General features: G+C 47.8%; 1 protein-coding gene across 1 annotated transcript; it reads left to right on the forward strand.

The window, feature by feature from the left end:
- The first annotated feature begins 455 nt into the window (after positions 1-455).
- LOC147111487 (uncharacterized) lies at positions 456-10,152 on the forward strand. The gene is made up of 2 exons (XM_085998551.1): positions 456-2,373; positions 6,088-10,152. The coding sequence occupies exon 2, from the start codon at positions 6,102-6,104 to the stop codon at positions 8,031-8,033; it is 1,932 nt and encodes a 643-aa protein (XP_085854677.1). The 5' UTR covers positions 456-2,373; positions 6,088-6,101; the 3' UTR covers positions 8,034-10,152.
- The last annotated feature ends 6,792 nt before the right edge of the window (positions 10,153-16,944 follow it).

Below are 16,944 nucleotides of genomic sequence, written 5' to 3' on the forward strand. Positions count from 1 at the left end.
AAATAGTCACTTTGCTTCAGTATTTATCAGGGAGATAGAGCAGGTGGAGATGACATCAGATGACAAGATTAGTAATGAGTTAACTGCATTTAAAATAAAATGAGGAGATATACTAAATAAACTAATGAAACTCAAAGAGGATAAAACCCTTGGTCCGGACAGATTACAATCATGCATTTTAAAAGAATCTAGGGAAGAAATAGCAGAGGCATTACTACACATATTTAGTAATTCTTTAGAAAAAGGTGTAGCGCCAGAGGACTGGGGGATAGCTAATGTAATACCTATATTTAAGAAGGGAGATAGAACATGTCCACGGAACTATAGGCCAGTCAGCTTAACATCGGTGCTAGGAAAAATAATGGAATCCCTACTAAAGGAGAAAAAAGAAGAACATCTAGAAACAAAAAATATAATAATAAATAGTCAGCAAGGATTTCAAAAGGGAACGTCTTGCTTGACCAACCTAATTGAACTTTTTGAAGAGGTAACAGAGAGAGTAGACAAGGGTAATGCAGTAGATGTAATTTATCTAGATTTTCAAAAGGCCTTTGATAAGCTACCACATAATAGACTAATGAATAAGGTCAGGGAATGCGGAGTCAGGGGATAAGTAGCAGAATGGTTAGCTAGCTGACTTCAAGACAGAAAGCTGAGAGTAAGCATAAAGGGTAGCTATTCAAAGTGGCAGAAGGTGGGTAGTGTGTTCCACAAGGATCAGTGCTGGGACCACTGTTGTTCACAATTTACATTAACGATTTAGACTTTGGAATCAAAAACACAATTTCTAAATTTGTGGATGACACCAAATTGGGGGGCATAGCCAATACTGAGGAGGACTGCAACAAATTACAAGAAGACATTAATAAACTTGCAGAATGGGCATATAATTGGCAAATTAAATTCAACAAAGATAAATGTGAGGTAACATTTTGGTAAGAAAAATAAGGAGGTTACATATTACTTGGAAAATAAGAATCTAATTGGGGTAGAGGAACAAAGGGATCTAGGAGTACAAATACACAAATCACTAAAAGTATCGACACAGGTTAACAAGGCCATAAAAAAAGCAAACCAAACACTGGGGTTTATTTCCAGAGGGATAGAATTGAAACATAGTGAAGTTATACTAAACCTGTATCGAACCCTGGTTATGTAAGATTCGAAATTTTCAGTAATAATCACGCAAGAAAATAGGGTTAATAAGACAGTTTTATTGACCAAAAGAAGCTTGTACAGAAAAACCTTTGATAAAAGGGCATACAAAATGGCCGCCGGACCTCGTGATCAGTTTCGGGGACCATTTGATTTCTGTTACTGCAAGCCAGACAGGCTTGTGGATTGAGGACAGTAAGCCCGCGAAAGCCAGTATCGGGAAAACGAAACTCAGGGAACTGAGCATACATATTAATTGGATTCTAAGTACAGGACAGTCTTGGGTTACAGGATGAGGCCCATCAAGAAATGGGCAGACAATTGAATGAACACTTAAACCCATTTACTGTACAAAGGAAAACCGTTTGACAGCCATCAAGGGCAATCTCCAGACCGATCAATATACGAACCGAGTTACGATGACAAAGTAAAAGACATTATCGGCCCAGGAAGGCCAGTTAAGCTATCACCGGCTCCCGTTACAAGACAAAGCGCCCCTGCCTGCCAGATTTCTGCCCGCCAAAAATATTACAAAGACAGGACTATGATCTGGCGGGAGATAAGACTGTCCCAAAAGGGTATAACTATGGATTTGAAAAGTCCATCAAGACACACTGGACGCTACGCTTCACTTCACGCTTCGCTTCGGAACTTCTACGACTCTTCAGTTAAGGCAGCACTTCGGTTTCGGAACGTGGTCGGTGTTCGGCCAGGCAAGGCTCGGCCACGACGGGAAGACGACGAGGGTGGCCCGGGTACTTTTGTCGGGAGATCATCGACGACCCAGGCCGAAGGAGAAGACACCCTCCAGCTCTGTTTCAAAGGATAACAATGACTGCATAAAGAAAGCAATTCAGTATCAGTGTCCCGTCCCGGGGAAGACCCTCAGAAGGACAATCATTATGATTGTATGAAAGGACACTCCAGGCCTAGCACTCCAGTGCCTCAACATCCCATTCGGTAACGGACCTTCCATGTGCAATTCTACAACATCACATCGGTAGCAGAGTCTACATGTGCATCCAGTTCTTCGGCAGCCTTTCAGTAAAGGTAACACAGGTTTAACGGATTTTCGTTCATGACGAGCGCTCATCAAGGCTGTATCTGCTGCTGCATCGCGTAAGAAAACAAACTGCGCCAGAAGTTTCCAAATCCACGTGACGACGGAAAGCTGTGCCAAAAAAGGCTGCGAACCCCCTTTTCACGAATCTGAAAGTGGTGAGCATGATCCCGAGTTCCTCAAGTCGAAACTTAGTTTAGGTCTAGGGGAGGGGGTTAAGGGTAATCGTAATGTGTTTCCCCTTTTACGATGCGCCGTGTGTTCCCCATTTCCATAGAGTTAAGTTTATAGATATGTGCATACTTGTAGTTACTTTAATCTGTGCTTATGACATGTATTTTATAATGCTGCAAACTGTTTAATAATAAAAGCATCCATTTCGTGCTATTCAACCTGGTCTATTGAGTTTTTCTCTGCACTACAGTTCCCTGCACCTAAGTCCAAGGTCTAGAACCGTAGGGAAGAGTGGGTCGAACCACTCAAGGGTAATTATTGCATGAAGCCTGGTAGGAGACCAGAACAAGCAAGAGAAATCCCCTACAGAGATGGCGACCGCGGCAGGACCTTGGCAGCAGGAATGTAGTGTGTTAGATCAAGGTCTGAATAAACGAAATGTGATGGATGAGAGAATAACAGATTATGTTTTTGGGAAGGTAAACCTTACAAAACAATGGATATCTGACCTATTAAGGGATAGGCGCCCGCTAGACGCAGCCATCAAGTGGACAGAAAGCAAAGAGCATAAGAAATCGGTAGAAAAGTCGGTTTGGCTGATGTGCTACAAGAAGCAAGTCCAGCTTTTGGACCAGGTCGTTGTAGCACAGACAGCCCAGATCAAAGGGCTACTAACAGAAGTAGAGGAAAAGGTTGCGGGAGGCCAGAAACTGATTCAATCGCTTAACGCGCTGAATCAGGAACGCCAATCCGTAACTCACCGCCATGAGACCAGGATAGATTACTTGGAGTGTCAGGTCGTTGAGGCCAAGGCCAGTGAAGGTAGAATGAGAGAGAGGTGTTTCCGCCTAGCTCAGCAGATAGCGGCACAGGAGGAAAGTATTTTGCGGGCTAGGGCAGCATATAAGATGGCCATGGAGGATAGGTCTGTGAACACCAACCATAGCGCTTGCCACAGGGAGCTAGAGGACCTGAGAGCGGCCCTAGCAAAGGCAAACGGCTTGGTGTGTCTCATAAACCCACCAGCGAGCCAGCTACTGTTAGCCAAGGAATCCAAAAGACCGATTCCACAAGAGGCAGTTGGGGTACCAACCCCCGAGCCCTCGGCACCTCCTGCCTATACTGAGTCTTGGACCCCGGGGAAGGAAACGGAGAAGTCAGACACAGAGGTTCTTGAGGTAGAGCAACACCAGGTAGTAGAGTCGGGACCGGCACCGATGTGTCCCACGCGACACCGGAGGCTCGGTCCAGGCGCCAATGATGGCGAGGACAGACCCCTTGTGAACCAGATCATAATGCCCCATAGCGCACGGCAGCTAAGGGAAATGATCAGTCACATCCCAAAACTCTCCGAGTCAGGAGATCCCTCCGTCCATTTTAGGGACGTGGAGCAGACCGCAGCAGTTAATGACTGTGACGGGGTTGAACAGTCCAAAATGCTGCTGTTCTCCCTGGACAGCTCGCTCCTCCAGTGTCTCCCTGACGAGAGCAAGAGAGGGCGCAAGACGTATGAGGAGTTACGGGACGAGATCCTGGAGATTATAGGGGAGAGTGACAGAACTCCGTTCCTCCGATTGGAAAGGACGGTACAGCTAGAGGGAGAACCCCCACGGGTTTTTGCCGGAAGGTTGTGGCTAGTGTATCAGCGCAGCTGTCTGGGCGGGCCGGACCGGAACGGGCTGAATAATGACCAAAGGGCTCATTGGCTCCGGTGTCTGGTCGCCAATTGCTTGCCACCGGTGAGGGAGCAGGCCAAAGCATGGTTTAACCCCACTAACCCCCGCTCCACGGAGGACGTAGTACTTGATCAGCTCACGATAAGTTACAGGAACAACAAGAGTAGGGGTGTGCCTTCCTCAAAGGGAAAGGTGCATGAGGCGAGGCCGGCAGCTCCTGCTAAAAAGGAATGGCATCAGGAGGGGAATCGCCCTCCCCAAGCCAAGAGCAGTTGTTACGGGTGTGGGAAGGAGGGTCATTGGCGCCGAGACTGTAAAAATCCCTGGAAGGATTTAAAGGGAAAAACTTCCCCAGCCCCAGCCCAAACACCCATCCGGGAGAAAGGAGCCGAGGGGTCGATACATCCCGATGCGATCGAGTCAATCATACGGACAATGCGGTCTCTGATGACCTCGCAGGGGAAAATAGCTGTCACCACCGGCCTTGGCGCTCCCGAAACTCCGATCGCTGTACCCAAGTGACTAGAGCCGGCGCAGCCTGTCTACCTGTGTCCGCTCCGCTATGATGCATGGAGACGACCCCTCGTAGAGATGGAGGTAGAGGAAGTGAAGGAAACCTATCTGTTGGACACGGGAGCATCGTGCACCGTAATCCACGCAGATAACCCCACCGCCTCGCCTCTGTCCACCGGGGTCCCATATCGTCTGTTGGGCTTCACGGGCGAAGAACAGGCTGGCGCACATTCCCTTCCCCTCTCCATTCGTTTAGGACCGCTCCGCACCACGTGGAAGTGTATCCTGATGAAGTGGGAGGTGGGAGGTGGAACGGGAGTCCTGGGGTCTGATTTCTTGGTAGCCCACGGGATCCATGTGGACCTGAGAAATCATTGTCTCTGGGGAGAGGGTACGAGTGTGAGGGAGATAGAAAGTGTTAAGGAAACCCCTACGAAGGCGCGGGTTGGCCGGCGAGAAGTAAAATTCTTGGGTCTAACCCTATGCGCTGGTGAGAGAACCATAGACCAGGAGGATGAGCCGGAATCGGTGCAAAATCCGCCGGTCTGCACCACTCACACAGTAGAGGTGTCCCGACGCAAAAGGTGGTTTAACATGAAGCGGTGTAAGCTGTTCAAGCCGGGTGCACAAGGGCCAACAACAGGGGCCAAGTCTGAGGACAAAAATCCTCAGCCTGTGACAGAGTCACAGACCACACAGGCTGGAACTGTAGCCTGCGTGAAGGGAGGAGTCATCCCAATGGAGTGGGAGGTCTCCCCTCTAATTTGGGATTCGGACGAGGAAGAGCCCGAATAGCTCGACCCCGCCCTTAACCCGATCACGGAGGAGGAAGAGTCAGAGGACGAAGAGCCCGCCCTCGACTCAAGCTTAGGGGAGGTAGGGATTGGGGGCGAAGACTCACCACCTGTAGGGGCAGGTGAGGTGGAGCCGGATGCCACAAATCCCAGCCCCGGGGGGGGCGGAGCCAGAGGGAAGGGAGCTGGAGCCGGCAGCTGTGGTGGAACCACAGGCTGTGACGGTGAAAGTCCTGACCCCCGGTCCGTCAGCCCTGGGAGCCTCGCCCAAGGCATCCCCTCGTAGGTCGACTCGAACGCCTCAGCCCAGAAAGCATTGGCCAAATTCTCCTTATCTTCCCCAACCTCGGTCCAGAGCAGCCCAGGAAAGGCACGGTTCCCGTTCAGCAGCGACAGGCTGCGGGGGATCAAAGCCGAAGGTCAGTGCAGCCCCGCCACAGGGAGCGGCACGCTGCAGCCCTCACAGGAATTAAGTAGGCCGCCCGAAGGAGGGCGGCACTGTACATAGGTTTAAGTAATGATAAGTTAAGCTAGGTAATTATAATGATAGTTTAAGGTATGTAAAGTTTAAGATGATGGGGATGTTTTAAAAGGTAGTTTTCGAAGTCTGCCCAGGATGTGTGGTTGTTTGGAAGCGGGGTCAAGGGACCCGCGCGTCCATTTAATTAAGCCAGCACCTATTGGGAGCCTGGCTACATCATCTTATCGATTACAGAAACCAGGGATACAATGGAAAGGATTCTCGTAGCGCTCGCGGTGATCGGGTGCGGGCTGGCCTACCGAGGCCGCACCAAGGACGTCATCGTGTTCGGATGCTCCGGGGACACAGCCCCCATCGCGATGGATGGGATGGGGAAGCGAGAGGTTGAGGAAACCGCCACCTACTGCCACCAAGGGAGATGGCCAGGATGGCTGGGGACGAATTCTATGGAATACTCCAGCAATTTCGGTTTTGCCTACCAAGAGACTTCGTTATCGTGCCCTCGGGTGAGGATCCTTGCACCCAGAGTCAGCGTTACCATGGGAAAGAGGATCTGTTTGGTGTGTAATGGGAATGTACCGCTAAGTAGATGGTGGTGGCTGCAAAAGCTGGGAAAGGACATGAAGAACTCTACTATCGAGTGGGAAAGACTGGGTAACAATACCCATCGGACAATTACGGGGACTCACGGACAATTACGTGTGTGTTGGGACAAATGGTGGGAACCAGATGAAGGGATATATGTCTGTATGTGGGGTTCAAAACGCGTTTGCCCCAAGGGCGTATCCATCTTTTTCCAGAGGCAGTGGCAGGATGAAGGGAAAGGGATGAGATGGGATGTCAGCACTCGGGCGTGCGGAGCCCCATTCTCCCCGATTCCGGTAAACGCCACTGAACTCATCACCCACCCATGCAAGCCCCTGCCCACGATTCCGGTAGCACTAGCCCAGAAGGAAGGGTGCCCCACCACCACAAAGGGACCCGGGAACGGTTTAGTATTGGTACCCACCGGTCAGGTGCTGTACCAAGGGGTACACTACGCGGTGGCCTCAGTGATTTTAAACCTCACTGAGGTACGATTGCCAGAGTGGTGTCCCAAGGAGACGGAACAGTTGTACCAGGTCCTGTTAACCCGAATGTTCAGACAATTTTACGAGTTTGACTTTGCCGATATCGGCAAGGCCCAATTATACACCACACCACAGGAAGTTTTGGATCGGGTAGGGGGGCAAAGAAGGGGTACTGTAAATGACATTTTCACTGCTTTTAACACCGGGACGTCTGTTGTCAACGCTCTAGACAACGTGGAGCTGCAGACACAGATCAATGGTTTAAAAACCCAGTTAAGGAACATACTGACTGACGAAAATAAGGTAGTGGGTTCTGAGCTACATGAGGACCAGGCCATGACACTACACTTAAAAGAAATAATTGCTGAGCTGGAGAAGCACGCTAGAACGGTAAATGCACTCATTAAGGAGGATCGGAATGCGTCCGATCAGGCTGCGCAGAACGAGGCCTGTGTGCTATACGGGGCGTGGTTACTGGGCGAGGGCCGCAGTAATCTGGAGGATTCAAAACAAGGTTTGGTCCCGTCCTGGATCAGCAACAAGCACTTGCAAGCACTCCACCCTTTTGAGAACGCATTAAGCCCGTGCCAGCTCAGACTAGCTGCAGAGGCATACCCAGTCCCAGTGGACTGCGAACGCTCAAATCACACTATCATGGGAATAGTGGTAAGGGTGCCGGTGTTGGGTCCTGCAGCAAAGCCCGCCCCGGTATACAGGGTGGAGAACATTGGAGTCATTCAGGGGGGTGCGCACATTCATTACGCAGTGGTCCCGCCTTATGTCATCAGATGGGAGCGTACGATGACAGGCACCGACCTCTCGGGGTGTCGTAGCCGGGGAGCACACATCATCCTGTGTCCCCAGCACTTGAATGCCTTTTTGAAACCACAGTGCGGGTTCAGAGCCGCTAGCGCGAAGCCGATGATTTGCACCATGGAGGCAATGGCAAAGGACCATGTGCCCCCACAGGTGGCATATATCGGAGGTGGGACATACTGTGTCACCACTGCAGCGCCTCACTACCGCCACGGACAGCACGAGTGGTGTCCGGTCAGTGACAGCAGTTTCTGTTTCAAACCCAGGGCTGAAGTTCAAGTGGCACAACAATGAATTGTCCCCATTCCTGCACCTTCCACCGTTCACCTAACTGTAAAAGAGAATTTCACGGACTTCTAGCGATTTGTCGCGCATTTTGGTTATGTCATTCCCCCTCTCCCCGAACACCTCACCAAGATTTTAAAAGCCGTTATAGTTTCACAGAAGCATTTCTACACACTGAAGCAGAAGACTTAAGAGATAGGGAAAGACATATTGGACATAGTCACCCCACCATGGTGGGACCTGTTCACTAATATAGAGATCCCGGCCTGGATTAGAATAGCATCCCACATCCTAGTGGTGTGTCAGGTTTTAATTGTAATATTCCTACTGTTCGTGCATTGCAAGAGAGGCAAACGCCTCCAGAGGCACGAGAACACAGGAGAATGGAGAGAACGCTATGTACGAGTGGGGGAAGAGGACACCCCAGTTTAAGCTGCTAAGTATTAAAAGTTAAAGCGTCCCTCCACTCTTGATTTTAGCCACTGCATGATTTAAGTGTGTGAATACTGTTGTGTTATGGCCGTTGATAAAATTTTCGGTTTTTGATTAATAAAAGGTGTATGCAGGTGGTGCAAGGGGTATTGGCCCCCTTCACATCTGAAAGATGAATGTGTTATAGTTTAAGATAATACTGTCTATGATTGTCCAATTGTACACAGGTAATTTTTCTGAAATGGGAACTGCATGTGTCGTGAGGGTCATAGATAGTTAATTACCAGGAATGTTTGGATGTGAGGAATCAGGGAAAATTTGCTCACCAAGGATTGTTGATACTTTAAGCAAGCTATCAGTATCACAGGGGGGACTATAAGATTCGAAATTTTCAGCAATAATCACGCAAGAAAATAGGGTTAATAAGACAGTTTTATTGACCAAAAGAAGCTTGTACAGAAAAACCTTTGATAAAAGGGCATACAAAATGGCCGCCGGACCTCGTGATCAGTTTCGGGGACCATTTGATTTCTGTTACTGCAAGCCAGACAGGCTTGTGGATTGAGGACAGTAAGCCCGCGAAAGCCAGTATCGGGAAAACGAAACTCAGGGAACTGAGCATACATATTAATTGGATTCTAAGTACAGGACAGTCTTGGGTTACAGGATGAGGCCCATCAAGAAATGGGCAGACAATTGAATGAACACTTAAACCCATTTACTGTACAAAGGAAAACCGTTTGACAGCCATCAAGGGCAATCTCCAGACCGATCAATATACGAACCGAGTTACGATGACAAAGTAAAAGACATTATCGGCCCAGGAAGGCCAGTTAAGCTATCACCGGCTCCCGTTACAAGACAAAGCGCCCCTGCCTGCCAGATTTCTGCCCGCCAAAAATATTACAAAGACAGGACTATGATCTGGCGGGAGATAAGACTGTCCCAAAAGGGTATAACTATGGATTTGAAAAGTCCATCAAGACACACTGGACGCTACGCTTCACTTCACGCTTCGCTTCGGAACTTCTACGACTCTTCAGTTAAGGCAGCACTTCGGTTTCGGAACGTGGTCGGTGTTCGGCCAGGCAAGGCTCGGCCACGACGGGAAGACGACGAGGGTGGCCCGGGTACTTTTGTCGGGAGATCATCGACGACCCAGGCCGAAGGAGAAGACACCCTCCAGCTCTGTTTCAAAGGATAACAATGACTGCATAAAGAAAGCAATTCAGTATCAGTGTCCCGTCCCGGGGAAGACCCTCAGAAGGACAATCATTATGATTGTATGAAAGGACACTCCAGGCCTAGCACTCCAGTGCCTCAACATCCCATTCGGTAACGGACCTTCCATGTGCAATTCTACAACATCACATCGGTAGCAGAGTCTACATGTGCATCCAGTTCTTCGGCAGCCTTTCAGTAAAGGTAACACAGGTTTAACGGATTTTCGTTCATGACGAGCGCTCATCAAGGCTGTATCTGCTGCTGCATCGCGTAAGAAAACAAACTGCGCCAGAAGTTTCCAAATCCACGTGACGACGGAAAGCTGTGCCAAAAAAGGCTGCGAACCCCCTTTTCACGAATCTGAAAGTGGTGAGCATGATCCCGAGTTCCTCAAGTCGAAACTTAGTTTAGGTCTAGGGGAGGGGGTTAAGGGTAATCGTAATGTGTTTCCCCTTTTACGATGCGCCGTGTGTTCCCCATTTCCATAGAGTTAAGTTTATAGATATGTGCATACTTGTAGTTACTTTAATCTGTGCTTATGACATGTATTTTATAATGCTGCAAACTGTTTAATAATAAAAGCATCCATTTCGTGCTATTCAACCTGGTCTATTGAGTTTTTCTCTGCACTACAGTTCCCTGCACCTAAGTCCAAGGTCTAGAACCGTAGGGAAGAGTGGGTCGAACCACTCAAGGGTAATTATTGCACGAAGCCTGGTAGGAGACCAGAACGAGCAAGAGAAACCCCCTACAGTTAGACCACACTTGGAGTACTGTGTGTAATTCAGTTCACCATATTATAAAAAGGATATAGAGGCACTGGAGAGGGTGCAGAGAAGATTTACAAGGATGATACCAGAAATACAAGGGTACACCTATCAGGAAATGATGAACAAGCTGGGTCTCTTTTCTCTTGAAAAGAGAAGGCTAAGGGGTGACCTAATAGAGGTCTTTAAAATCATTAAAGATTTTGATAGAGTAGATACAGAGAGAGCGTTTCCACTTGTGGGGAAGAGCAAAGCTAGAGGCCATCAATATAAGATAGTCACCAAAAATAAAATTCAGAAGAAAGTTCTTTACCCAGAGAGTGGTGAGAATGTGGAACTTGCTACCACAGGGGGTGGTTGAAGCGAATAGTATAGAAGCATTTAAGGGTCGATTAGATAAGCATATGAGGGAGAAGGGAATAGAGGGTTATGCTGATAGATTTAGATGAGGAAAGACGGGAGGAGGCTCGAGTGGAGCATAAATGCCGGCATGGACTGGTTGGGCCGAATGGCCTGTTTCTGTGCCGTATATCCTATGTAACCATGGAAATCAACTAAATTAGTCAAGTCAGAATGATACAAAATAAAATGTGAATCAAAATGTGCCATAACTGTCACTTACTCCCTGCCAACACTAGGGTTTTTAAAACATGGAAGTGGAATAAACACTGGGCGGAATCATTCTAATGTGCTATCATGTGTGTAGAATGGACAGAAATCATCAAGGTGTCCCACAAAACTTGCACATACTTTACAAAAATAAGGTTAAATGTTTTTGAACCCAAATCAGCTCAATTTAGGTAGATATGAATTTGAAATTTCTTTTACATCTCACTTTAACTTCCTCTCCCCCTGGAACCTTATGCACTCCTTCAAATTACCTCCAACTTAGCTGGTCAAAAAAGTTTGTTCATTTTTAGTCCTCTCACTCCACTCTAGGAGGTTATGTCCTGCCCTATCTGCAACACTGCTCCAGGCAAAGGCCAACACCTCTGAATAACTCCCAGGGACAGTAGTAGGTCTCCTTAATCCTTCAAATATAGGTCTTATTTATTTTGAATTTCATAACGGATCATATGTGAACCTGGTAAAAATCACACTACAATCATCCTTCATAATGTCTGCCTAAAACAACACCATCAATTTCTAAAACTTATGTAGCCAGATCTTTAAAAAAATAAGTCTGAACAGCTTTACTCTTGAGTTTGACCTCAATTTATTCTTACAACACAGATCATATTTCATGGAATAAAAACAGAAAATGCTGGAGAAACTCAGCAGGTCAGGCAGCATCTGTGAAGAGAGAAACAGAGTTAACGTTTCAGGTCGATGACCTGTCGTCAGAACTCATAATTCATGGTCTGCATCCGTTAAGTCTGCTCTTCCTTATCCTCCACTATTGCCTAAAATGCACCAGTGTTCTCAAATCTTTTCCATTGAGACAGATACTCAATCTCTGACAGCATTTCCCATCTTCTGATAACATCATTAAAGATAAGAATTTATTCATGATGTTGAACACAAACTCTTTCACAAGATGACATGTCAATTCAGCAAAATTAAATATAAGGCAATCAAAATTCACTTCCATTCACTAAGCAGGTAGGAAAATATTACTAATCAACAATACCAAACCATCACAACACAACACAAAGCAAGTCACACATTTATTTTTCTAACCCAGCAATTTTTCAAACTAATTTCAACTGCCATTTTCCTTCTTCACCGAGGTCATATTCTTATTCTGGCAGAAACCGGGCCTAGGGGACATGGGGGGGGGGCGGGTGCGGTCGGGGGTGTGGGTGGGTAGTTAAAATGAGACCAGTCATTTAACCCCCTCTAGTCCCATTGCCTTCCCGGCGTGTCCCAATCTTAAGCTACTGTTTTCAGCAGGCAAGTGGGACACCTGCGGGAAGGCAGCGGGGTCCTTTAAATATAGGAGGATGCCAAGAAACTCCAGTACGATTTGGACAGGTTGGGTGATTGGGCAGATGCATGGCAGATGCAGTATAATGTGGATAAATGTGAGGTTATCCACTTTGGTGGCAAAAACAGGGAGGCAGATTATTATCTGAACGGCAATAGATTGGGAGAAGGGGAAGTGCAATGAGACCTGGGTGTCCTTGTGCACCAGTCACTGAAGGTAAGCATGCAAGTGCAGCAGACGGTTAAGAAGGCAAATGGTATATTGGCCTTCGTAGTGAGAGGGTTCGAGTACAGGAACAAGGATGTCTTGCTGCAGTTGTACAGGGCCTTGGTGAGACCACATCTCGAGTATTGTGTGCAGTTTTGGTCGCCTTATCTGAGGAAAGATGTTCTTGCCATAGAAGAAGTGCAGCAAAGATTCACCAGACTGATACCTGGGATGGCAGGAATGACATATGAGGAGAGATTGTGTCGATTGGGCTTATACTCGCTGGAGTTTAGAAGAATGAGAGGGGATCTCATTATAAAATTCTAACAGGACTAGGCAGACTTGATGCAGGAAGGATGTTCCCAATGGCTGGGGAGTCCAGAACCAAGGGTCACAGTCTAAGGATAAGGGGTAAGCCATTTAGGACAGAGATGAGGAGGAATTTATTCACCCAAAGAGTGGTGAACCTGTGGAATTCTCTACCACACAAGGCAGTTGAGGCCAATTCATTAAATATATTCAAGAAGGAGTTAGATATATTTCTTAAGGCTAAAGGAATCAAGGGATATGGGGAGAAGGCAGGGACAGGGTACTGAATTTGGATGATCAGCCATGATCGCATTGAATGGCGGAGCAGGCTCGAGGGGCCGAATGGCCTACTCCTGCTCCTATCGTCTATGTTTCTATGGATCAGGTCCGATGATGACGTTGGGACTCGATCTGCCATTTTAGTTGAAGGCCTCAGCAGGAAGGGGGTAATGGCAGTGACGCCTAAAAAAACAGGCCCCAACAAATATAGCAGAAAGTTCAATGCCTGCGCCGATTGGGCGCAGGCAGTTCCAGTGCTAAATTGGTATGAAAGCACTAAGCTTTTGTGAAAAAGAAAGACTTGCCTTTATATAGCGCCTTTCATGACCTCATGGTACCAATGAAATCCTTTTGAAATGTAGTCACTGTTATAATGTAGGAAACGTAGCAACAAATTTGCACACAGCAAGCTCCCACAAAGAGAAAGGTGCTAATGACCAGATAATCTGTTTTTTTAGTGATGTTGAGTGAGGGATAAATATTGGCAAGGACACCAGGGATAACACCGCTGCTTTTTAAAATAGTGCCTTGGGATCTTTTATGTCTATCTGAGAGAGCAGACAGGGCCTTGGTTTAACGTCTCATTTGAAAGACGACACCTCCAACAGTGCAACACTCCCTCAGTACTACACTGGAGGGTCAGCCTAGATTTTGTGATCAAGTTTCTGGAGTGGGGCTTAAACTCACAACCTTTTTGAGTCAGAGGTGAGAGAGTTACCTGCTGAGCCACGGCTGGCACCACAGAATAACATTGCTGAGAATAAGATCTACCCTTCGATGTCATTTATCCAAGAGACATGTGTTGAATCCGTGATTCTTCAAGTATGATGTTTTCCAATAACTACACGGAGGCTGTAACTTAACAATCAACAGGTGTTTACTGGAGGAGGGAAGTCTAAAGACTGACTGTACAGAGGCATGCTCAAGGCTTATATACAGGTGTGGTCACTGCCGGTACTACAGTATACAGGAGCTGTAAAAGTAGTTCTCTCTTAAAGGTACATACACTACAATTCCTCCCCTTTTAGATTAGCAGTACCCATAATGTTCAACTAACAATTAACACTTTAACATGCACATTAAACTGAAATAGTCCATTTATAGATTCAGTCTTTGGGGCGGCTTCCTGATCCTTTCTGGATAGTGCCTTTCCTGAGGATCTTGTTCTTGGTGCGGAGGCGATTCTGGCCCCTTTTCGTCGGTTATTTCATCAGTTTCCACTGCAACTGTTTCTGAGGTAGATGCTACCGGTATGTCAGGTTCATCCCCAGGGACGCGAGACATGGGGTTGACTCGTCCCTGTGATGCTAAGATCTGGTCGACGTGGCGTCTCACAATGTTCTCCCCGACATCCACTGTGTACATTAATGGCCCCTGCCGTGTGCATATCGTTCCGGGTTGCCATTTCTCTGTTCGGTAGTCACGGGCCAAGACTGGTTGTCCTACATTGAAGCTCCTTGTCGGCTTCTCATTGATGTGCTGGAATTGTTTTTCCTTAACATTTCTTCGCACATTTGGTCTGAGCAAATCCAGACGAGATCTCAACCTTCGGTTAAAGAACATTATGGCCGGGGTCTGGTTGGTAACTGCATGTGTCGCATTTCTGTAGGCTAACAGGAAATTGTCCACCTTATGCTGTCGTGGAATTTCATCGTCGCATATGGCTTTTATCGCCTTTTTAAAGGTTTGTACGAACCTCTCAGCCAATCCATTTGTGGCTGGATGATACGGGGCGGATGTGTAATGCCTTACCCCATTCCTTCTCATAAATTTCCAAAACTCTTCGGACACAAACTGTGGTCCATTATCAGAGCAAATCTGCTCTGGCAAGCCGTTCCTGGCAAATATGGTCCGTAGGACTGCAATCGTTTTCTCTGTAGTGGTTGAGGACATTTATATCACCTCAGGCCATTTCGAGTGAGCATCCACTGCAATTAAGAACATTGAGTCCATGAATGGACCAGCAAAATCAATATGCACCCATTGCCATGGAGAGGAGGGCCACTCCCATGGGTGTAGAGGGGCATGTGGTGGTGCATTTTGGACCTTCTGGCATCCTGAGCAGCTCTTGGTTAGGTCCTCGATTTGTTGATCGATCCCCAGCCACCACACATAAGCCCTAGCAAGGCTTTTCATTTTCACCCCTCCCAGATGACCTTCGTGAAGCTCATTGAGCACTCTCTCCCTTAACTTGGGTGGAATTACCACTCGGGATCCACACATCACTGTCCCCTGGCATACTGACAGCTGTTCTCTTCTGGATGAGAATGCTGGCAACAGTGAGTCGCCATGTGTTGGCCATCCCCTCACCGTCAAATCATATACCCGAGACAGTGTCGGTTCATTGCGGGTCTCCTTCTCTATATCCGCGTTAGTTACTGGCAATCGTTCAATTATTGACGAATAAAATATCTCGATAGGGTCCACTGCTGGTGCTTCCTCCACAGTAGGCAGTGGCAGGCGTGATAGCCCATCAGCGTTTCCATGCTGTTTCGTGCCCTTATATTCTATTTCATATTGCTTCGCCCCTAGAAAAAGGGACCATCTTTGTAACCGTTGTGCAGTCATCACCGGAAAGCCCTTCTTTGGATTGAAGATGGAGACAAGTGGTTGGTGGTCAGTCAGCAAGGTGAACTTCTGCCCATGCAGATAGTGGTTGAATTTTTTTACTCCCCATACAAGGCTGAAGGCCTCCCTGTCAATCAGGGTGTAGTTGCGCTCGGCTGAGGTTAGTGACCGAGACGCAAAGGCTACTGGCCTCTCCAACCCGTCTGTGAATTTGTGCGACAGCACTGCGCCAATACCATAGGGTGATGCATCACATGCCAACCGAATTGGTAGTGCTGGGTTGAAATGGGCCAACACCTCTTTTGATGTGATCAATTCTTTGCACTTCTGGAAAGCTCATTTACATTTGTCATTCCACTTCCATGGTACCCCCGTTTGCAGTAGGGTGTTCAGTGGGTGTAATACTGTAGACAAATTTGGTAAGAACTTATGGTAGTTGTTGTGTATGTACCTTTAAGGGAATAACTGGTCTCAGACTGCAGTACCGGCAGTGACCACCCCTGTATAAAAGGCCCTAGCAGGCTTCTGTAGTTTCAGTTTCCAGGTTGTCTCCATTCAGTAAAGACTTGTTATAATCAACTCCTGCAGTCCGTGTCTCAATTATACACGGACATAATACTGGCGACGAGCAGATACGAACTTACCTACAATCTGCATCACCTCATGGGGATCCATCCCTGAAGCGAAGTTATCAGAGGTCGAGGCCAGAAGGAAAAAAGAAGCAGTAGAAACGGACGTCAACCGTGGGCATCCGCCTCTGAGTCAGCGGAGTTGAAGATTTGCAGGAGAGGCTGTCAAGAGCGGGGCTTGGTTATCCTGTCGATGGTGCTTCAGCTAATCGGGCTGGTGGCAGGTAGTACACTGATCCTTCCTGGGCTGCGGCAGTCTGGAGTTCGAGCGGGTGGCTTGCAACGGGGCCGAGCAGCGTTGTCGGGAAGAGGAGAGAGAGAGAGGGTGGAGCACACTGGGCGCGGCCGGTGCTACGAAGCCGGGCAGCGTACAGACCCGAGAAGAGGGAGGCAAGAGTCCCGCAGGGTTGTTCCGACGACGGGGAAATAAAAAAAAAATTAAAATTAAACGCGCAAAAAGCCGCGAGGAGCTGCAGTTTGCCACGGAAACCGCGGAGAGCGGTGTTAGCAGCAGCGCGGGGGGAAGTGCGCGAAGACCATAGGGCGTCGCCATCAAGGCATAAAAAGCCAGCAACAGC

Source organism: Somniosus microcephalus, chromosome 10 (genome assembly GCF_052327205.1).
Source record: "Somniosus microcephalus isolate GS21.2 chromosome 10, FLI_Smic_1.0, whole genome shotgun sequence".
In the NCBI taxonomy this organism is placed as follows: domain Eukaryota; kingdom Metazoa; phylum Chordata; class Chondrichthyes; order Squaliformes; family Somniosidae; genus Somniosus; species Somniosus microcephalus.